At 51.9% G+C, this 20,210-nt stretch overlaps 10 protein-coding genes across 10 annotated transcripts; 5 read left to right on the top strand and 5 right to left on the bottom strand.

Moving 5' to 3' along the window:
- Positions 1 to 37: 37 nt before the first annotated feature.
- Positions 38 to 2,040, top strand: CLUP02_17441 (uncharacterized protein; the record flags this gene model as incomplete). The annotated part of the gene is made up of 9 exons (XM_049296351.1): positions 38 to 136; positions 213 to 259; positions 452 to 523; positions 708 to 806; positions 1,221 to 1,307; positions 1,384 to 1,452; positions 1,527 to 1,815; positions 1,887 to 1,946; positions 2,005 to 2,040. 9 exons carry the CDS (start codon positions 38 to 40, stop codon positions 2,038 to 2,040), a joined length of 858 nt encoding a protein of 285 aa, XP_049137575.1.
- A 575-nt stretch (positions 2,041 to 2,615) lies between these two features.
- Positions 2,616 to 2,878, bottom strand: CLUP02_17440 (uncharacterized protein; the record flags this gene model as incomplete). The annotated part of the gene is made up of 2 exons (XM_049296350.1): positions 2,616 to 2,700; positions 2,757 to 2,878. 2 exons carry the CDS (start codon positions 2,876 to 2,878, stop codon positions 2,616 to 2,618), a joined length of 207 nt encoding a protein of 68 aa, XP_049137574.1.
- A 986-nt stretch (positions 2,879 to 3,864) lies between these two features.
- Positions 3,865 to 5,268, bottom strand: CLUP02_17439 (FtsJ-like methyltransferase; the record flags this gene model as incomplete). Its single annotated transcript, XM_049296349.1, has 4 exons — positions 3,865 to 4,125; positions 4,208 to 4,336; positions 4,406 to 4,747; positions 5,044 to 5,268. The coding sequence occupies 4 exons, from the start codon at positions 5,266 to 5,268 to the stop codon at positions 3,865 to 3,867; spliced, it is 957 nt and encodes a 318-aa protein (XP_049137573.1).
- Positions 5,269 to 5,870: 602 nt separating this feature from the next.
- Positions 5,871 to 7,805, bottom strand: CLUP02_17438 (uncharacterized protein; the record flags this gene model as incomplete). The annotated part of the gene is made up of 3 exons (XM_049296348.1): positions 5,871 to 7,370; positions 7,431 to 7,715; positions 7,770 to 7,805. The coding sequence occupies 3 exons, from the start codon at positions 7,803 to 7,805 to the stop codon at positions 5,871 to 5,873; spliced, it is 1,821 nt and encodes a 606-aa protein (XP_049137572.1).
- Positions 7,806 to 8,122: 317 nt separating this feature from the next.
- CLUP02_17437 (OST3/OST6 family protein) lies at positions 8,123 to 10,155 on the top strand (the record flags this gene model as incomplete). Its single annotated transcript, XM_049296347.1, has 10 exons — positions 8,123 to 8,131; positions 8,213 to 8,288; positions 8,350 to 8,455; positions 8,490 to 8,545; positions 8,598 to 8,923; positions 8,991 to 9,091; positions 9,151 to 9,506; positions 9,557 to 9,737; positions 9,791 to 9,827; positions 9,979 to 10,155. The coding sequence occupies 10 exons, from the start codon at positions 8,123 to 8,125 to the stop codon at positions 10,153 to 10,155; spliced, it is 1,425 nt and encodes a 474-aa protein (XP_049137571.1).
- A 747-nt stretch (positions 10,156 to 10,902) lies between these two features.
- CLUP02_17436 (uncharacterized protein) lies at positions 10,903 to 11,235 on the top strand (the record flags this gene model as incomplete). Its single annotated transcript, XM_049296346.1, has 2 exons — positions 10,903 to 10,976; positions 11,034 to 11,235. 2 exons carry the CDS (start codon positions 10,903 to 10,905, stop codon positions 11,233 to 11,235), a joined length of 276 nt encoding a protein of 91 aa, XP_049137570.1.
- A 486-nt stretch (positions 11,236 to 11,721) lies between these two features.
- Positions 11,722 to 13,145, top strand: CLUP02_17435 (exoglucanase-6A; the record flags this gene model as incomplete). Its single annotated transcript, XM_049296345.1, has 4 exons — positions 11,722 to 11,990; positions 12,053 to 12,437; positions 12,528 to 12,640; positions 12,725 to 13,145. The coding sequence occupies 4 exons, from the start codon at positions 11,722 to 11,724 to the stop codon at positions 13,143 to 13,145; spliced, it is 1,188 nt and encodes a 395-aa protein (XP_049137569.1).
- A 174-nt stretch (positions 13,146 to 13,319) lies between these two features.
- On the bottom strand, positions 13,320 to 13,580 carry CLUP02_17434 (uncharacterized protein; the record flags this gene model as incomplete). The annotated part of the gene is made up of 3 exons (XM_049296344.1): positions 13,320 to 13,346; positions 13,405 to 13,447; positions 13,504 to 13,580. 3 exons carry the CDS (start codon positions 13,578 to 13,580, stop codon positions 13,320 to 13,322), a joined length of 147 nt encoding a protein of 48 aa, XP_049137568.1.
- A 292-nt stretch (positions 13,581 to 13,872) lies between these two features.
- Positions 13,873 to 17,726, bottom strand: CLUP02_17433 (guanine nucleotide-binding protein subunit beta-like protein; the record flags this gene model as incomplete). Its single annotated transcript, XM_049296343.1, has 11 exons — positions 13,873 to 14,298; positions 14,416 to 14,838; positions 14,941 to 14,994; positions 15,053 to 15,350; positions 15,506 to 15,759; positions 15,827 to 15,923; positions 16,190 to 16,344; positions 16,513 to 17,123; positions 17,183 to 17,364; positions 17,423 to 17,568; positions 17,610 to 17,726. The coding sequence occupies 11 exons, from the start codon at positions 17,724 to 17,726 to the stop codon at positions 13,873 to 13,875; spliced, it is 2,763 nt and encodes a 920-aa protein (XP_049137567.1).
- A 941-nt stretch (positions 17,727 to 18,667) lies between these two features.
- CLUP02_17432 (serine/threonine protein kinase) lies at positions 18,668 to 19,987 on the top strand (the record flags this gene model as incomplete). Its single annotated transcript, XM_049296342.1, has 1 exon — positions 18,668 to 19,987. One exon carries the CDS (start codon positions 18,668 to 18,670, stop codon positions 19,985 to 19,987), a length of 1,320 nt encoding a protein of 439 aa, XP_049137566.1.
- Positions 19,988 to 20,210: the final 223 nt, after the last annotated feature.

The raw sequence follows: 20,210 nt of genomic DNA, 5'->3' as shown, positions 1-20,210 counted from the left end.
GCTTGTGCTAGCTCTCTAGCACCATAATAGTTGCTAGATGGCCGTGAATGGGAACGCAGAAAGATCGGTATCACTCCCCAAGCTTAGCGTGACCTCCATGACAACCTCAGATGCTCGCTCTATCTGGTCGTACCTGGTCCTGAACAGGACTTGACGCTATACCCATATGTCTGTATAGATTTCTTCTTGTGCAAACCTGGAAACTGATATAGATGCACCTTGTTCCCGCCATTAATGAAGCGAGGAGGAAGAGCATGTAGTAGAGATTCACATTCAGCGCCATCCACACTACCGAAATGATCTTACTAATTCAAGTATTCTGGCAAGGCATCGCAGGGCAACTATCTAACCACCGGTGCTTATCTACGACGGACTAAAGTTCACATCTCTCTGCTGCTAACTTCGGCTGTATTCATACCTTACTTATCCATGCTTCCCTGCAGTCAACTAGCTGTACGCTATCCTTCGCTGCTCTAGACGGCATGAACCACCAGGTGAACGTCGAGCTGAGAACCATTCGGGCGTGTGGTAGTATAATAACGAACCGTGGTACTTCGGAAGACACCGCAGAAATCTAAAAACGCTCGTTTGCTTGTAAGTATTCGTGATGTTTGAGGTAAGGTATCAACGACTGACAAAACCCCATGCGGGTCCACAACATGCGATTATCGTGAACCCACCAAAACTTCAAAAACATACAACACCAGGTATTCGCTGGTCGTCACCGACCCAACTACTAATCCGGCCCTCATTGGCTTATCTATGGGAGAGCGGACGGGATCCCGAGTTTTCCAATGGGTATGGTCGTATGTGACGATTTGAATCGAGGGAAGCACCTATATCGCGAGATTGGGGAAGGTTGAAATGGATGTTTTTCTTGATTAACACAAAGAGATGGCCGTAAGAAGTGAGTTTTTCTTAGGATGGAAGCTAGCTTATGTCCCAACTGGAACGTAGGCCTTTCGTGTAGAGTCGACAATTGCTCGATTGTCCGCTTTGTCGAAGCCTGCCGTATTATCATTCATCTTTCTACTAACGAAACATAGACCCGTAAGACTTGCATACGCGTTTGGCGGCCGAAAATATAGAATTTCAAGAATCAAACAGTTGGATCTCGTATTACATTTCAAGAGCTTTCATCATCCCAGCAAGTAATACTCGCCAGCTTGGAGGGGGGTTCGCCACAGGAGTGATATGTCACCCACTGAACCCCCTCAAAGGCCGACGGCGCCCTCAAATCCTCTCGCATGGCTAATGGGATTCGGAAAACAATCTCTCAAGTCAGAAATTCGTCTCCGTGGCATATTGTACTCGGCAGCTAACTGATGGCACTGTCTAGTATCCGACCCCCTAGCTACTAAGAAGCAGACGAGCACTGGTGAGAGTAGAAGAGCTACCAATCTTCATCTTAGACTCGTCCGCCGGACCACGGCATTATCCAGCAACCGGACGGTTCACGACGATGGAGACAACGGATTTTTAGAACACCGTCCATACTAGGCCGTAAGGACTGGCAAATCACGAAGTCGGCGGTCAAGCAAGACCGACCCCGACAGACATAGGAATAAGTCGGCCACTTTTTTCTTTCGTTTGCCGCACTACGTTGTCCACCGGTTCTCGGGACCGACTCGGTGCTCTTCGGTGAGGTACGCTTACTTGAGAGCAGCGGGGGCTCTCCGAATCACGAATTCGCCGCTCAGACGTGGAGCTAATGTAGCCCTACACGATACAATGTACAACATGGCCGCCCACGGCTCTAGCGGGCTCGAGACTAGCGGGATCAAGAAAATGCTTGTATCATGGCCAACCGGTGGCGTGAGATGACTGTTGCTCAGGAGCAGGCGACAAACATCGACCCAAAGGAGTCTGGTGGAGCTGTGTTCTAGAGGAAGCCGTCGACACACCGTCTGGATCAGGGTCCGCCGGACGAGATCCACCGAGTCAACGTGGGATCAAATTATATGCCCTTCTCAATAATCTCATGCTGCCATGCATTGCATGTAGAACTTTCGTGATCGGATCGGGATTCGCTCTCGCTGACTTTGGTCTCCGGAAGTGCCGGATGTTAGGCTACCCGCGGGAAAGCGTCTTTTTGATGGGTTTGACGGATCTGGTCAGTGACGATGTACACAGTATGCAATTTAGAGTGAGTTATAGTGAAGAACAAGTTCATTGCCCATCTACTTCCCGAAGAAATAAGCAAAGAAGACAAAATTGTCAGCTGCGAGCTGCTCTATACGCCAATATTTTCCAAACCTCCGTGCAGACCCTGCTTTCGCCCTTCGCCCTTTCGCTCCAATGCACACCGGCGTGTTGCCATATACGTGCTTCGAGTAATTTCTCACGCACACCGGAGTTGACGGATAGCATGCCCCCGAGTATTGGTTGTGGAGTTGAATATCTTTGCCGTCGGCTCCGATCAGAGGTCGCACGTTGGTCCTCAAGGGGTTTCCTATTCCTCCACATGTCGTGCCTATGTAACGCCGTAATTGCGCCGTTTAAACAAGTGGTGGGCTTTCACCACCCTATCCCGTCACCGTATTTGACCGCGCCGTCTTCGAGATTTTTCTTTCCCTGCCCGACTTTCTTAGTCGAGATAGTTTTAAGGCCTTCTTCTAGTGGGAGCTGCTGATGGTCGAAGCAGATGATGAGCTGGTCTGTGAGTCGGTAGAGTTTGTCCTCGTCGCCTTCGTGCGCTCGCTTGGGGACCGTATTAGTGCGAAATGTCAGAGATCGAGCACGGTTGCTTCACTCACTAAGTAGAGCGGTCCTGTAGATGACACTCATACTTGGCACTGCCAGTCTTGAACTGGAAACGGATGCCCTTGTTCTCCAGTACGGTCTGGAGTTGACCCTTCTGAGCGTCGGCGGAAGGCATGTTGAAGTTTGCGGAAGAGGATGCTCGAGGGTGTTAAGTTGCGGTTGTCCTTGAAATGTTACGAATGGTGTAAAACGATTGTCGGTAGACAAAGTCAGCAAGATACTGTTCGGAGAGAGACAATGGAGGCAAAATGAAGGGAGCAGCAGCTTGTTTATATATTACAGAGCAAGGGCTTTCGCAACACTAATACGGCTGCCGACTTCTCCAAAATCGTTGGCCACCCGCTTAGACTCGCAACAGACCTGCGCGGAAGAAAAGGCCCCAGCACTGGCGAACCCCAAGGTTCGCCGATTCGGGGACGAGGACTACATATTACATGGAAGTGGTCCACCCCGCAAAGATCCACTGCTAAGGCAAGGAGGGCAAGGGAAGCCGATATGAGCGATATTCGAATTTGAGTTGGAGACTGGGAATGGCCGTCAACCCCGAGTTTAATCGAGAGATAGTAGGCATTCGTTCATTTAGCCTGCATGGTGACCCATATTGCTTAGCTTACGGACCACTCGGTCACAGTGTATCCCAATGCTCATCTACATGCTCAGGTACCAAGCACCAACATGGGGTCTTAGTCTTGAAAGGACCTAGACTAGATTCCGGAGTATTGTTTCTGCCCCCCATCCCATCGATTCGTAGTAGGGTTCTTGGGCACGCGACATCCTGTATCCGGTACGATGGTATTCAAGGACCCCATTAGGATCGACACTCGGTTTTACAACACCAATAGGTATTACTTGGGCAAAGTCCTACTTCGAACCAATTGCTGACTACCATCTCTGCGCGTGATGTACAATACACCGCTGGGGCTTTCTTCCTGGGGCAGCTAGAGATGACCGACCCCTTTCTCGGTTATCCCATTCGCATTCCGTGAAAGCTCTACAATCACTTGTCTTCAGCTTGCCCTCTGTATCGTAACACGGCAGTGCCCGTGACTTAACCCTTACAGCTTCTCTTGACTTTCATACTCGTACACATCCAACAGTTGATTACAAGTCGTCACTCTCCAAGCTTACGTTTCCCTTCCTTCTGAGTGCGACAAAGTACGCCTCTTTCGAGTCCTGTGAACGAGTCAGCGTATTCCCATACACAATGTGGCTCTCTGTCCCTACACTGCGAGATGACTCTGGCTTCTCTCGAAAAACCTTTGCAAACAAGGTCTTCAGCTTCTTTTCAAACTCTCTGTCCTCGGAGCCTTGATAGAACTTGCAGACAAAATGCCCGCCGTTCTTGAGTGTGTCATTGGCGAACTGCAGTGCCGCTCCGCATAGATCCTTGGTTTCTCACCTCAGTAACTTGATAGACAGCAGCAGGGAAGAGAAAGATACGTACCATACTCCCAGCGTGGTCTCGGAATGCCATGCCGCTCGTGTTCATCATCCTATGATAGGGATTACTAAGACTGTTCACGCCGAATCCACTGGTCTGGTCCCAAGGTGCTGACATGTCACTCAACATAATCTGGTCCTTACGTCAGTCTGCAACGTCCTAAAAGATCTTGATGAAGGGGGAATAACGGGAAAGACTCACATCCACCAATCGACCTTTCTTAGCTTCCGATCCATCCTTGGCGGTACTTGAAGTTTCGAACGCTGCTCTCTCCATGTCGATGTAGCTCGGTTTTTCCTCAATGACTGTAGCCTCGCTATCCGCAGGTGATTCTTCTTCGTCGTTCTCTTGTTCTTCATCTTCTTCTGCTGGCAGTGAGTTCCGCTTGCGGTGCCTGGCTCGCTCGAGATAGTCCTTCACCATGCCCTGGACGTCGGGTGAAAGGAAGTTGCCTTGGATTGTTGAGACGCCCTTGGGTGGCTGTGCGGGTATGATGTCGATGCCCAGGATCTGGCCATTTGGCTTCGTGCGCTCGACAGCAACCTGTTTAGCGATGTTACACGTACTCTCCCCTGACGCGCGACTCTCCGTTCATCTAAGAAGTCTTCTTAAAAACCGACGTACCTGAGACCAACTTCCTGGAGCATACCCCTTCATCGCTTTCTCAGCCTCATTGCCTCAATGACTATTGAAAGGGACATCAAGCTACTCTCGGAGACTCACCAGATCTACTACCGTCTGCCCTTTGCGAAATATCTTGTATTTGGCATCCATCTACAATCTTCGTTACCATTTTTTGCCCTTGATTGACTTCATAACAAGATTTGATGGTTTCGTACCTCTAGGAGCTTGAACGCAGCCCGACTCTTGAGCCCCTGCACCTTGGCCTCGCGGGCGAAAAAGTCTTTACCCTGCCTCATCTTCCACCGCGAGTTGGAAGAAGATGCGCGCGTCTGCAAAGTCTCAGGAAAGCTTTTTTGACATTGCTTACATGTTGTGAATATGCTGGAAGAGGGTCGGCGCAAGGCAGCGCTCCACAGAGGGCGATATGCTGCTTCTGACATTGTGCGGATGTGTTGTGACAATGGTGGTTAGGATGAGGTTGGGCGTCGTCTTCTCAGTTCTCATATGACACGTCAAGACTATTGATAAGAGTCGGCAGATTTGACCACGCTTGAGCGTTCAAAGCCGCTATGTCGCTCGATGCTCATGAAATGAACGATGAGAGACGTTGAAGGGAAGCTTCTGCAATGGAAGGTGAGCTGAGAGACTTTATTGGCCCAAGCTTCTCGGATGCGACTAGGGGTAAGACTCTAAGGCGACCTCAGGTTTTGACAAGGTATTGGCTTCACTTCTTTCCGCGTCCAACATCTCCTTAGGCACAACTGAAAGCCCTCGGAGCGCTTAATTACACGGATACTTGCAACAAAAATCATTCATCAGGACGCAAAATTCTGGCAAAATGGCAACCGCATGCGGTCTCTTAATTGGGGGCTTAGAAAACCCTACGTTATCTTTACATAAACCTCACCGACTAGCCAACCCTGAACGTAAAAACAACCGACCGAAAACGCCGCCGATGCATTGCCCCTTTTGACTCCTCCCGTTGAGCTGAAATTCCAAGGAAAAGCATTCTTCGCTTGAAAGCACAATTATTCAAAGCCGATCACGCCAGGAAGCTGGCACCGACTCCCCTTCTGTCCTTCTTGAGCGGCGAGAATGACTTCTTGCCAAAAGCGCCAGCGTTCCTCACCATGCTAAGATGAGTCTTGCCGAGAGCTCTGCCGGCACCCATACCAACCTTGCCAGGCCGCTTGGTAGCAGCGGGAGGCGCTTCGCCGTCGTCATCATCGAAGAGTGTTGCAGTTTCACCGCCCAACTTGCGCTTCTTCTTCTTGACTTCTTGTTCGCCCTTGCTAGCAGCGGGAACCTTTGCGGGAGCCAGATTCTCTGGCTCGTCAGAGTGAGGCTCCTCCAGCACCTGCTCAAGAGGAGCACTTGATGGAATGTGAGGTTTGTCAGCCGCAGCCGAGACCCCCTGCACAGGCATATTTGGCGATGTTTCCGTCAAGGCCTTCTTTGGTCGGCCACGGGGCTTCTTTGCTTCACCATCATTCTTGGATTTCGGCTTTGCTTTCGTTGTCTTGGTGGGGGCAGGCTTATCCGCGGATTCTTCCTGCTCTTCAACCTCCTCCAGCTGTTCTGGCGCATCTGCAATCTCGACCTCGGTCCTAGTATCGATCTCGACCTCTTGGGAATGAGACTGGTGGGACAGAGGGATATAGCTGACATCAGCTTCCTCGTCCTCTTCGGCGACGGCATCCTCGACATTGAGCGTCTTGGACTTGGCCAAGAAAGGAGTAATGGAGAACAGTGACTTCTCACCCAACATCGTCTGCTCAAGACCCTTCTTCTTAGCAGGGCGCCTGCCGCGAGTGATGTCTTCTGGCGTGCCAAGGCTCATGTCGTTCATGGTGACCTCTTCAACTCTTCGCTTCTTGCCGGCCTGCGCCTTTGCGCCTCCGGCACGCGCAGAAAGCTGTGCACTCGGTATCACTGCTGGTCGAGCTCCCAACTCCGCACGAACGGCCTTCAACTCATCCTGAGCGTTGCGCAACTTGGACTTGACCGTGTCTAGGCGCTGTTCGAGCATCTCATTTTGCGTTTGGGCCTCAGATAGAGCCATCTCATGCTCTTTTCGTAGCCTCTCCCGCTCCCGCCTCTCGACTGAAAGCACCTTCTCCATCTCTTGGATCTTCTGAGCCAACTCGCGTTCCGCCTTCTTGGTCTCTTGTCCAGCCTTTGCGGCTGAGACGGCAGCCTCAAGCTCTTCCTGCAATTGTTCCTTTTCACGCTTCTCCGTCGTCAGCTTCTTCTCGACGTCCTTGAGCCTGCGCCGCAAATCGTCTTCGGTCGATTTGTCGCCTTCCGCTTGTGCCGTCTGCTGTTCCCGTGCTCGTTTTTCGGCAGCCAATTCTACTTCAGCCATATTCAGCTGACGCTCTAACTCCAATTTCTCGGCGATGACATTTTGCTGGTGGGCGACTTGCGACCGTAGATGCTCCAGTTCAGGTTTCATGGCGTTCACCTCCCGAGAGAGGGCAAGCTTCTCTGCAAGGACTTTCGTAGAATCTTGAGACAGGCTGTTGAGGGATTCGAGTTCGGCCTGGCACATTCGAGGTTAGGATAGTTCGTCGGGTGTTTCCGAATCGGCGTTCACACCAACCTTGATGTGACCAAATTCCCTCTTCTGAGCCTTAAGCTGTGTGTCCTGATCGCGATTTGTCGCCTTTAATGATTCCAAGTCACTGCACGTTTGGTCGAACTTTTCGGACAACTGGTTGACTTGCGCTTCCCTTTCGGCAAGCTGCTCGCGTAATGTCGCGTTCTCATCGAGAAGAACTTGTTTGGTGACCTTCTGTCTTCGCGTGTCTTCCTCCTTGACGATGAGTTGTGCTTTGTGGATGTGTTGCTGGTGTTTCATCTCGAGCTCGTGAGCCGCAGCGGCCCTCTGTGTGAGAAGTTAGAGACATACCATTATTTGCTGTCCGACTACTAGACTTACCTCTTCCGAGTCCATGTTCCTAGTCTTGCAAGGCATAATGGCGGTGTTGTGCAGTTGCTTCTGCGCTGAAAGCGCGTTGACGCGTTGGATTCGGAGGCCCCTAAAGAGGTGTTGTGTCGCTTGAAGCTACGGCGTTATGGTTCAGAAGTCTTCTTTCACCACAATGCGCGATAGTGGAGATGCCCGCGCGTAAATCGATTGAGGTTCGCGATGTCGATGTTGAGATGGTGGTGTGTTTGGGTTGATTTTGAAATGGAGTACCAATGGGCAAGGTAAACATGGTTCCCAAAGCAGTTAGTTCATCGATGCTCCCCCCCCGGCTCCAGGCGGACTGTCTCCACAGTTTCTGAACTATGTACTCCGTACGCTGATGTCTCGGTAAACGGTTTGACGGTTCAGGGTGACATAACACTGGGATAGTTCAGGGTACCTGCTTCCCCTAGGAAGAACCAAAATCCGAATCCGAGCGAGCTACCCCCGACAGCCCCGATCGTGCTTTCCTTCCACACCCCAATCGAGGTACCTTACCGTACCTTTCGTACTTAAGCCAAAACAGGAACGATACGTACACAACCTTGAGACTTGACCCACTTCTCTGTGGGTTGTCTGCCGCTGTTGAGAGCTGTCCAGTTCGAGCTGTTGAAGTTCAGTGTGTGGCATCTCGACGACACCCGCGGCGCGCACCAGTTCGTTACGCCAGCCCGACTTCAATATCACCAGCAACGGCCAATTGGCCACATCCTCAACCTTTCGATCGCCTCCCAAGCTATTGTTGCGTCTGAATCACCGACGCATCCCTAAAAATGCACTTCCTTCGCTCCCTCCTAGCGGGAACCTTTCTCGCTGCCGGCGCCTTCGCAGCCAAGAAGACCCCCGAAGAACGATTCAACGATTTCCACGCAAAGGCCCTTACCTCGTCTCCGATCAAGCTCGCCGATACCAGCTACAAGTCTTTGACTTCTGCTCCCCGCGATTACACCGTTGCAGTCCTCCTGACCGCTCTCGAGAATCGATTTGGTTGCCAATTGTGCCGCGAGTTCCAGCCGGAATGGGATCTTCTGGGCAAGACCTGGACCAAGGGTGACAAGAAGGGCGAGTCGCGCCTTCTCTTCGGTACTCTCGATTTCTCTGATGGCCGCGAGGTCTTCATGTCGGTAGGAAAACCCAGCCCGGAACCAGGTGACAATGGACTCGGCCAAGAACTAATACGATCACTACCAGCTCGGCCTCCAAACCGCCCCTGTCCTGCTCCTGTTTCAGCCCACCATCGGTCCTCACGCTGTTGCTGCTGTCGATCCTCTGCAATACGACTTTACCAGCGGGTAAGCTATCTGTCTCAAGAACGGAGTACCTCGTAGAATAAGCTAACGACTTAAAACAGACCTCAGTCTGCTGAACAGGTTCATGCCTGGCTGTCGAGACACCTTACTGACCGACCTCACCCTCCGGTGAAGCGCCCGATCAACTGGATGCGATGGATTTCTAGCATCACCATTGTCCTTGGTCTTGGCACTGTCCTCGTTACTGCCTCGCCTTACATCCTTCCCGTCATTCAGAACCGCAACTTGTGGGCCGCTATTAGTCTCATTGCCATCCTGCTCTTCACCAGTGGCCACATGTTCAACCATATCCGCAAAGTTCCCTATGTTGCTGGAGATGGCCGGGGTGGTATCAGCTACTTTGCCGGTGGCTTCCAGAACCAGTTCGGTTTGGAGACCCAGATCGTAGCTGCTATCTGTTTGTTTACACCCCCCTTCACGTCAAGTCTAAAAGCTAATCAAAAGTAGACGGTGTCTTGGCTTTCTGTGCCATCTCTCTCACCGTTAAGGTGCCTCGTATTGGCGACAACAAGAGACAGCAGGTTGCTGTTCTGGCCTGGGGTGGTGTTCTGTTCATCATGTACAGCTTCCTTCTCAGCGTTTTCCGCATCAAGAACGGTGGCTACCCGTTCTCTCTGCCTCCTTTCATGTAAGGATGCTATTTGACAAGCCGGCACTATCGGAAAGAACGACCTGCGCTAGCAACTTCTCGTCTGGCTTCGAGTTGTTCGCCATCGCTGTTCGCTAGGATAGCCATACCTTGGCAGTGGCCAAGAGCCCCGGTGTCACCATTGACACAAATGTAACATAGCGGAAAGAAGTCACTAGAAACCCATAGAGGGGGTGATTGGACGTGGTAAAATGACGTTCCACGAATTGAACTACAAAAGCATCGTAACGCATTTTTCAACCTCTGTTGGGATTCGTTCACTGTAGTTTCGTTGAGCAAGGCACAAGGGAATGGCTTATGCCCTATCCGCAAGTCCCCCTTTGATCGCAATGTGCTTGTGTCTCGCGCTGCTTTGACATTTATACCAGACCACGAGTCGACTCTATCTTTGCATTAGACCTAGGTGATTGGTCTATATTTATTGAGCTCCTTCTCAGTCGCCTCTAGAAACCATGTTCACACGCCCAATGCCTCTTTTATCCCTCTATCGGGATGCTGCCTCAAGATCAACTAGGTTATTGTCTCGAACTTCCAATTGAATAGTATATTGCGCGAATAATATGAAGCTCCGAACTATCAAGCAACCTCAGATTGGGTTAAACGAGGTTCACGGGACTACGACGCATGGCCTTCACTTATCCAGGTGACTCTTCGGGCAGATTGATAAGCACCGAATTCTTTATTGCTCGTCATGCTGACAGTTGTCTCCTGCCTAACGAGGTTGAGCCCGGGGCCGCATGGCAGCATTTAATATCAATGAATTGTCGCACCATTCTAACTATGGAGGCGAATAGAGGAGGTTTCATCCGGCAGCACCTGACCAATTTACAGTTGAAGTAGCCAAGCCGTGAAGCTAGGATCGGAGTTTTTAGCCGGCCAAGGAGAAATTAAGCACTCAGCACGAGGATTGTCCCCCCGCTGATCTGGGGTTGTTGCCGGCTAAAGTGATGACTACCACCCTAGCTCGTAACACTTTATTTTGTCCTCAGGAACTCTAGAGGAACGAATCACTTTAGTCAGGATTGGTCATTAGCCACCTCGTCTGCTTGGGGTAATACTGTTTTGACTGGAGGCTCTGGGGTGTCTGAAATAATTACACTCGCCATATGGCACTGCAATTCTTAGGGCAACATCGATTTCGAATATGCGCACTAGGTCTGCTTCAATTTTCTTTCACTTTCATGTGTTTTTGCTATATAACACGTACTCAAAAACAAGGTGATGGGGATAGTTTAAAACAACCGGAAAAGGCAAGTGAACTGCAAGGTTTACCAGAGCATCAAAATCTCTGCACCTACTGCTCGCCATTGTAAAACAATTACGCCGGGAGTCCTGGATATCTTACGATATCCGGTTAAGACGGCCCGTCCTCGAGGAAATCTGCCAAGTTGGATGGCACCATCACTCGTCCACGTTTGGGATAATTGTGCAGAATAGGAGATCTGCTCTCGAATGGTCGAAACGGAGGTTGGTTTGACGAAGTGACATTTTCTAATATTGCAAATACCACAATGTTCTGGGTGCTCTAACCATAATACTAGACTCGTGAGCCAATCATTCCTTGATTATTAGATGAAGTTGTCAATCTGGCGGTGATCTTTGCATCGAGAACCCTTGATCGTGAGGTGCTTTGGTGGACACCGCGTAGCATGAGTTTTGTCTGATTGCAGTCGTGACAGAGCCCATCACCTTGCCCATGGGAACCGCTCCCTTGGCTGGACATTTTTGGTTCGGAGGCTTGAGACCGAAATCAATACAGCCACCGGGCCTGGTGCCTGATTGCCGTTACTCAGAGGTTCAGGGATGAACAAAATGCAAGACTTCGGAGGTTGACCATTCTTTCAAGGTATTACCAGTGTAGATAAATAGTGTCATGGCTCCCAGTGCAATCATGGCTCTCATCAGAATCTCAGCATCGCTACTACAGAGCTCATCATCTTAAGAGAGTATTATTATCATCAAGATGAAGTTCACCGCCGCTACATTGGCGGCTTTGGCCTCAACAGCCATTGCTGCCCCTTCTCAGACGATCAAGGAGCAACCTCGGGCAGCAGCCGCTGCATGCTCTGCCAACGTCTCCCTGGATGCGAAGACCAATGTCTTTTCCAAGTACACCTTACACCCCAACAGCTTCTACCGTGCAGAGATCCAGGCTGCAGCTGCAGCCATCTCGGACAGTACGCTCAAGGCCAAGGCCCTGAAGGTTGCTGACATCGGCTCCTTCCTCTGGCTGTATGTTGGACATCTACGAACCCTTCCTTACGCAATATGATACTGATATTGCAGCAATGCAGTGACACCATTGCCAACATCCAGCGTCTCACGCCCGCCATCGCTGATGTTCCCTGCAACAACATTCTCGGTCTGGTCATCTACGATCTCCCCGGCCGTGACTGCGCTGCCAAGGCCTCCAACGGCGAGCTCAAAGTCGGCGAGCTGAGCCGCTACAAGACGGAGTACATTGACCCCATTGTCAAGATCCTGAAGGGGAACCCCAAGACCGCCTTTGCTCTCGTCATCGAGCCTGACTCTTTGCCCAACTTGGTCACCAACGCCAACCTCGCAACCTGTCAGGCCTCGGCATCGGGCTACCGCGATGGCGTTGCATACGCCATACAGGCTCTCAACCTTCCCAACGTCGTCATGTATCTCGATGCTGGCCACGGAGGTTGGCTTGGGGTAAGTTCATCATCACATCCGTCCAAGCGACATGTTCTCGCACAGTCTTGCTTTCCATATCCTGATCATGTTGTCTGACTGGATTCATAGTGGAACGACAACCTCAAGCCTGGTGCCGAAGAGCTCGCCAAGGCATACAAGGCCGGCGGCAGCCCCTCGCAGCTTCGAGGCATCGCCACCAACGTTGCCGGATGGAACTCTTGGTAAGTCTAGCTCATATGCTCAAACCTTTGAAAAGTAGGAAACAACGCAGCGAGAGCCATTTCACTGACATCGCGTACCTACAGGGACGCCGAACCCGGTGAATTCGCCAACGCCCCAGACGGCCAGTACAACAAGGCCCAGAACGAGAAGAAGTACGTCACCCTTCTCGGCGCCGCCCTTCAGACGGCCGGCATGCCCAACCACGCCATCGTCGACACGGGCCGCAACGGCGTTCAGGGCCTCCGTCTCGAGTGGGGCGACTGGTGCAACGTCAACGGCGCCGGCTTCGGCCTCCGCCCCAGCGGCAGCACCGGCCTCGAGCTCGCCGACGCCTTCGTCTGGGTCAAGCCCGGCGGCGAGTCCGACGGCACCAGCGACTCGAGCGCCACGCGCTACGACTCGTTCTGCGGCAAGTCGGATGCCTACAAGCCATCTCCCGAGGCTGGTACCTGGAACCAGGCCTACTTTGAGATGCTGCTCAAGAACGCCAAGCCTGCCTTCTAAATGGAAAAGAAAGGCTTCCGCTACTCTGGCCATGTTGACCGCAGCGAGAACCCTTCATTGTGCTGAGAAAGGGGGCCTCTGCTGAATTTTGTCTTTCACACATGGCCTAGTTAAATTCTCTTCGTATATATACAATGCCAAGTCTTCATATATCTGTATCATTCGTGTCTTATTCTAAGTGATCCAGTGAGGGGCATGGGTCTTGAAAAAGTTGCGACTAGACAACATACGAGAAAGAGACTCGGTCGTCACATCTCACAGCAAGAAGGCCACCGTGCTCATCATGAAGGTAGTTGCTTACCCTGTGTTCTGCATAACATGGGGGGATAGTCGTTGCTAAAATGCCAAGTCTACAGACGTGACGTTGAAGGACGAGTTTTCACAGTCATCACTCAAGGCAGGATTGATGCGAGTGTGAGCTGACCAAGTCAACATCACGAGTTGAATGAACGAGAAACAGGATTTTTTTGAGTTTGCCAGGATCTTTTGATTTGGGCGTTACGGGTTCATGTCCGAGTCCTTTCGTGGGCTACCTATAAGCCAGCCATGCAGTCTCATCCCCAATTTTTCACAAATCGTTTTGACCCTGCGCATCCCGAAAGACATAACGAGGAAGCCAGCCTAGGACGCCCGCCATGATCTACCAAGAGAGCCCTTTCCCCACCACACTTCGTCACCATCATCGCATAACCCAGAGAGAGAGAACAGAAGAGAGCTTCACGCCCGTTTATGCTCTCGACATGACACCCCAGGCACGGATGATGTTGTCAGTGTAACCGGCGAACAGGGTCTGGCCATCGGCGGACCAGGCCAAGCTCACGCACTCAGGCTCACGGCTCTTCTTGCCGACAGCAGTGAACTCGGGCTTGAGCTCATCAACCTTGCTCTTCTTCTCAAGGTCGAAGATGATGATGCTGCTGGCGGTAGCAGCGCAGAGCCAGTAGCGGTTGGGGGAGAAGACAAGGGCGTGGATCTCGTCGTTGGCGTTGAGGGAGTAGAGGTGCTTGGACTCGTTAAGGTCCCAAAGCATGGTGGTACCGTCCTTGCCACCGGAGGCGCAGAGGGATCCATCGGGGGAGATGGTGACGGTGTTGATGTAGCCGGTGTGGCCGATGTGGTCAGTCTGCAGCTTGCAGGTGCTGAGCTCCCAGACCTAGAAATTTACCCTTGTCAGCCATTCTGATCTATGTGGAATTTTCCACAAGGCAAAAAATAAAAATTGAAGGTGCGAGATCAGGGCAATGGTGAATAGTGGTCTCATGGCCTGCACGGCAGGCTCTGAAGTAGCAAATACTTTGGTTGCAAGCATCACGTCGAATCGAGTTGTTGTGGCGACTTCTCCTAGAAAACATAGAAGGAGGTATTTGAAACTAACCTTGACGAGCTTGTCCCAGCCGGAGGAGACAATGACGGGGTTCTGGGGGTTGGGGCTGAAGCGGACGCAGGAAACCCACTCGGAGTGACCCTTCTCGGAGATGGTGTACTTGCAGTCACCGAGGGTGTTCCAGAGCTTGATAGTGCGGTCGCGGGAGCCAGAAACGATTTGTCTGTTGTCGGCGGAGAAGGAGACAGACAGAACGTCGTTGGTGTGGCCGACAAAGCGGCGGGTGGTGGTGCCGGTGGCAAGCTCCCAAAGGCGGAGAGTCTTGTCCCAAGAGGCAGACAGGGCGTAGGCGCCGTCCGAGGAGATAACCTATTTTCCTTCCCATCAGCCCAGAGTTCCCAGTGATCCTAGCCCCGCCAAAGAGGGCGAAGGAGATTCTTCGTAGAAATCGGAGGGGTTCGAGAGACGTACGCAGTCGGAGACGATGTGGGAGTGGCCCTTGAGGGAGCGCTTGGGGTAACCGTACTGGGACTCGTCACGGGTGAGGTTCCAGATGATCAGAGTCTTGTCACGGGAAGCGGACAGGAGCATGTTGGGGCTGTCGAAATGTTAGCGATTGCTGTCTTTCGAGATTCTTGGCCTCCTCCCCCGCCGCCGCCACTGTGCAAAGGCTCGCATGTCGTTGCCCATTTCGAAGAATCCCATCCTTCTCAAAAATCAACGTCGGCGGCAGCGGTAGCCAGGTAGGGGTGATCGCAAATGAAGAGGATTGTAGGAATGGTCGTACTTCTCCATGGAGGTAGCCAGGCTGGTGACCCAGCCATTCTGCAAAAAGCATCGCCGTCAGCCTCAAGCACAACGCAAAAATGACCGGCGCAACGCTGCGGCGTGCGGGCAAGTGAGACGACAACAACTTACGTGGCCCTCGAGGGTACCCTTGAGAATCAACTGCTCAGCCATTGGGAAATGAGGCAATCAGGTCGATTGAGTGGTGAGGGAAAGGTAGAAAGATTGGAGTTGATTCTGAGCGTCAAACCTTTGACCCTTGGGGAGCTTGAGCTGAGATTCCGGATTTTGGGTGTGGGTGAAAAAAATTAGCAAACTTCGCTTAGGGCCTGGCAGGTGGAAAGAGCGCCAGCCTTGCTCCTGCTGCGCTTGGTGTGGGTAATCGAGGTGGGGCTCGAGCCAATGGGGATCGCTCGTAGCTACACTTCTTCTGAAATGCTGACACGAGGCTGATTGGCCCCATAGTCGAACAGAAAGGGACGGTACTTGTACATTAGTACCAACCTCAGAAGAATGATAGCCATGTCCAATGTTTCGGGCCCATCACAGGAAGTTCAATTCTACATGTCACTCGCTGCAGGGGCTCGCAGAATAGCAGCTGTTCACCTATCTTTGATCGCAATATGACAAGTCCATGACTGGCGAACTTCCCGCAGATGTACGCGTTTCTCATTCAGATGTGGTCTCCACGAACCCAAAGCTCACTCTCACGACTTGAATCAAATAAATGCCAACGCTCCCGACTCTCGTCCATGACCACTGTTGTATCCTCGGTTTCTCCTAGTCACATCATAACCTTTTATGCGGGGAGCTACTGCTAAGCGCTCTGGGATTACTGATAAAACTAAGGATAATCTTGATGATTCGCTAGCTGCCTACGCAAAGTTTCTCACAGCTTTGCTTTTATCCATGCGGTCGCTGTAAAGTGCTCAACCGGATAATCGTATGATCCTCCTCCTGCGTCCCATCTTCATTCTCGGTCAAGAAATGATGTAATCTGCTGGAACTCGTCCACACGATGAAATACCCAAACGCCTTGCTGAATGCATGTCCATTTCCCAAAACAACCAATTCCTGTGTCTGCCTTGACTGGCACCCGACACACTGGCCTATGCAACCCAAGCCCATAAGTTCTGATCATTGCTCATCCTTTTTGATTATGTGGTCGTCCTTGGAAGCACTGGACTCGCGCTTCCGGCCTCTACCGAGAGAGGACGACTAGCTTTGCCCGGCGGCTCGTTTGCTTTGTCGCTGCACTTCCCTGCGCAAATGCCGGGCGTCCGAGTTGACAATCATGCTATGATCGGCAATCTCGAGTTGTTGGCCGGTGGCGCCGCCTTCCTTTTTTACGAAGCCTTCCATAGCGGCAGCCCAAAGCGAATAGCGCTCCTTGGTCATAGGATCGCGCTCCGACAGAGATCTGATTTCCTTCTGCTTTCGGACCTTTGCCGCTCTGACCAGGCCTCGAAGGGCCTCCTCTCCTTGCTTCGAGGCCTTGGCCGCCTCTTCCCTTGTCTTTTGGGGGTCACGACCGTTGTCATCTTCCTTGGGTGTGTATTTGTAGGTATGTTTGCTGGGAAAGTCGGGGAAGGACTTTGGTATGTACGACTTGGCTTCCTTCTCGGGCTTGCCGCTCAGCTCCTCGCCGAGGAGAGGTAAAGTTGTGTACGCATCCGGATCATCGACCAAAGGATTAAAATATTCCACGTCTAGCTTCGCTTTTGGTACGGGATGACGGAGGTGAGGCCTCAGCGCCTTCGTCTTCAGAGTGTAGCGTCGCATCGTGGACTCGAAGTCCGCTGGAGTCGGCTGCTCCCTTCGTGCTGCTAGAGCGACACGTTTGGCATCGGCGATCATGGAGGCCATGTCTGGACGTCGAGTCAGCGCCGAAAAGCATCAGTTTTCACACAACGTCTCGTAATCTCACAGGTCTCTACGGCCCCCAAGAAGCCCTGCATCGCTTCCGGGGTAGCGGAATCAAAGCCAACTTGCTGCAGTGCCAGTCCTATACTTCTTTCGAGGCCACTTTTTGCTTGATAATCCAAAGAAGGAATGGTGACTTTGGTCGCGCCAGGCAGGCTTGGCTCTTCATCGTCGGCGGCATGGTAACTTTTTGCCGCGTCGCTATTCGTCTTCTGTCTTTTGATGATTGGGTTCTCATCTTCACTAGACGAGCTCCGCTTGATCGGAGTCGTTGCCGCGGAAGGTGAAGACATGGCCGACGTCGAACAGAGCTCGAGGGTGATGGAGGCGTGTCACGGCGAGGTCGCAAATGTACGCGCAGATGTCAAGAACAGAAGAGTCTGGACACTTCTATAGATTGAGGTAGAGAAATGCGCGACGGTAATGTATACGGCGCGCGCTCCAAATGTTGGATCTGGGCCTTGGGCGAGGAAGACGCGATGTCGGTGGGAGGAGGTTGTTCGAGGTCCGAGATTCGAGATTGTTTGCGCCTCGGACGGAAGGTACATGAGCTAAGCTAGGTACCTAAGGTAGGTAGGTACGTTGCCCGCGAGAATGGGTACGTACCGATGAATGAGAAAAAAAAAAGGGATTTGGGATGAGGCTCTTTCTTAGTCTTTCTGGGGCTCGGCAGTTGCCCCGCGGCTCACCATCCACTGTAATCGGACTTGCATCCACCCTTCGGGACCCCTTTCAGCGCCTAGGGGCCCTAAGCCAATCATGGATGGGTGATGGATGACCTGGACATCAACACCCAAGGTGGACGTCCAACACTTTTACCAGAAAAAGGAAACGACTCGGGAAGAGATCATTTATCTCGATGACATTTATCTCTTCATCGCATTACTGACCACTCGCAAGCCTAGAGCGGTGTTTTTCCGCGTTAGATCCCAAAGTACGATCTCGTCGCAAGATGTGGCATCATCAAACCACGTACTATCCAAGGGGAGGTCTCTGAGCATTTTTGTCATTCACTTTACCTTAGGTACTCTCATTACTATTCTCAAGTCAAAAATGCACTGCCTTATGCATTTACATTTTCGCAGAGACACAGAGGATACTGTCTAGCGACAAAAAGCTCGCCCTTTGTCTTTCAGCTAGGTAATAGCAGGCACACGTGTAAAACAGGAGGACTTCGTATCTTTACTCACCTTACCCTACATAGTCTAATTAATGCAGGGAGACCCATCCCAGCCAGCCTGTGCTCACTATCTTATCTGAGTCAAGCGCCTCGATGCACCCCTTTCACGACCCAACAATAGACTTCCTCATAATTTCAATGTCCTAGTGTTCAGAAGCCTTCGTAACTTGTGTCGCTCTCTTTTGCCTTTGTCGTTGTCTTTGCTTCCTTAACCCTCTCCGAACTGGCTTAGGGATGGGATTGGGTTTCTACCTGTCACTTCGGTAACACCAAATAAAATCGCTCACCCGTCCAGTGGCTATTGCAATAATGCAGGATCTTGAAACTCTGCGCAATGGAGGCTATCGCGGCCAAGGTCTGCAAAAGCTCAAAATCACTGGCACTTTAGACCATTTCCCCTCGGAAATCCTAGATCTAGCTGAAACCCTCGACCATCTTGACCTCTCCGGGACCGGGATTTCTGTTCTCCCCGATGACTTCAGCAGGCTGCGCAAGCTCAAGGTCGCCTTCTTTTCCGACTGCCGGTTCGCCGTGTTTCCCAAACAGCTATCAGAGTGCCCCGAACTGGATATGGTGGCATTCCGCTCCAACGGCATGACGACTATCCCAGAAGGTTCCTTGCCACCCAAGCTGCGTTGGCTTGTCCTCACGAACAATAGCATCGAGGCACTGCCCCGAAGCATCGGCCGCTGTTCTCGGCTCCAAAAGTGCATGCTTGCCGGCAACAATCTCACAAGCCTCCCGGATGACATGGCGGTCTGCAGTAAACTTGGCCTACTCCGCCTCTCCGCCAATAACTTCTCTGACTTGCCAAAATGGCTGTTTGAACTCCCCGAACTCGCCTTTCTGTCTGTTGCCGGCAATCCCTGTTGCTCGATCAGTCTCGAGGAGGAGCTTGCTCTGCTGCGCAAAGTGGACTGGGAGGATGTTGAAATGAGGGAGTTGCTGGGCCACGGAGCCTCTGGCGATATCTTCAAAGCGAGGTGGATGCTCGCCGACTCGGTGGTAGAAGAGGTAGCCGTGAAGCTGTTCAAGGGGGAGGTGACGAGCGATGGGACACCGCTAGATGAGATGGGCGCCTGCCTGGCAGCAGGTTCGCACGACAATCTGATCAGCACATTGGCCAGCATCAAGGGCCATCCAGAGAAGCACGGCCTCATCATGCAGCTCATTCCTCCCCATTATCAGAGTCTCGGCCTGCCGCCTTCCTTGGATACTTGCACTCGAGACCGGTATGCACCAGGCAAGAAATTGTCAGTCAAGGTTATTCTTGAGCTTTTGGGTGGCGTTGCCGCAGCTGCTCTTCACCTTCACAGCCGGAAAGTTTCTCACTGCGATCTATATGCGCATAACATTCTCTTCAACGATCACGGACACGCTTTGTTGGGCGACTTTGGCGCAGCGACGATCTACGAGCACCTCGGCAGATTCAACTTTGAGAAGCTGGAGATACTTGCATTCGCTCACCTCATTGATGACATGATTGGTGTTGCTCATGTCGAGGAGAGTGGTGAAAGAAAGCAGATTCTACAACGCTTGCGGGAGTTACACATCCGCTGCTCCAACTCAGTCGTCTCTGAGAGACCTACCTTTGCTGGCGTCGTCGATTCTCTCCAGGCATTGGCATGAACCCCAACAGCCTGAAAAGGCGATCTTAGCCTGTTGTTTCGGCCTCTGGGGTTCCATGCGGCGAGATATGCATGGCGGGTCCAAGAGAGGTTTCTAAGCAAGGACACATCAGCTGTGCAGGTGCGAACTTCACCTGAAGTTGAGTAGATGGAGTCTTCATAATGAATAGAAGCAAGAGATACGACGGGGATGAGGCATGGGGCTATAGAGTTAGACATAACCT

This window comes from Colletotrichum lupini, chromosome 10, assembly GCF_023278565.1.
Source record: "Colletotrichum lupini chromosome 10, complete sequence".
Lineage (NCBI taxonomy): Eukaryota > Fungi > Ascomycota > Sordariomycetes > Glomerellales > Glomerellaceae > Colletotrichum > Colletotrichum lupini.
The sequence above is the reverse complement of the archived record's forward strand: the minus strand, read 5'-3'. Positions and strand labels throughout refer to the sequence as shown.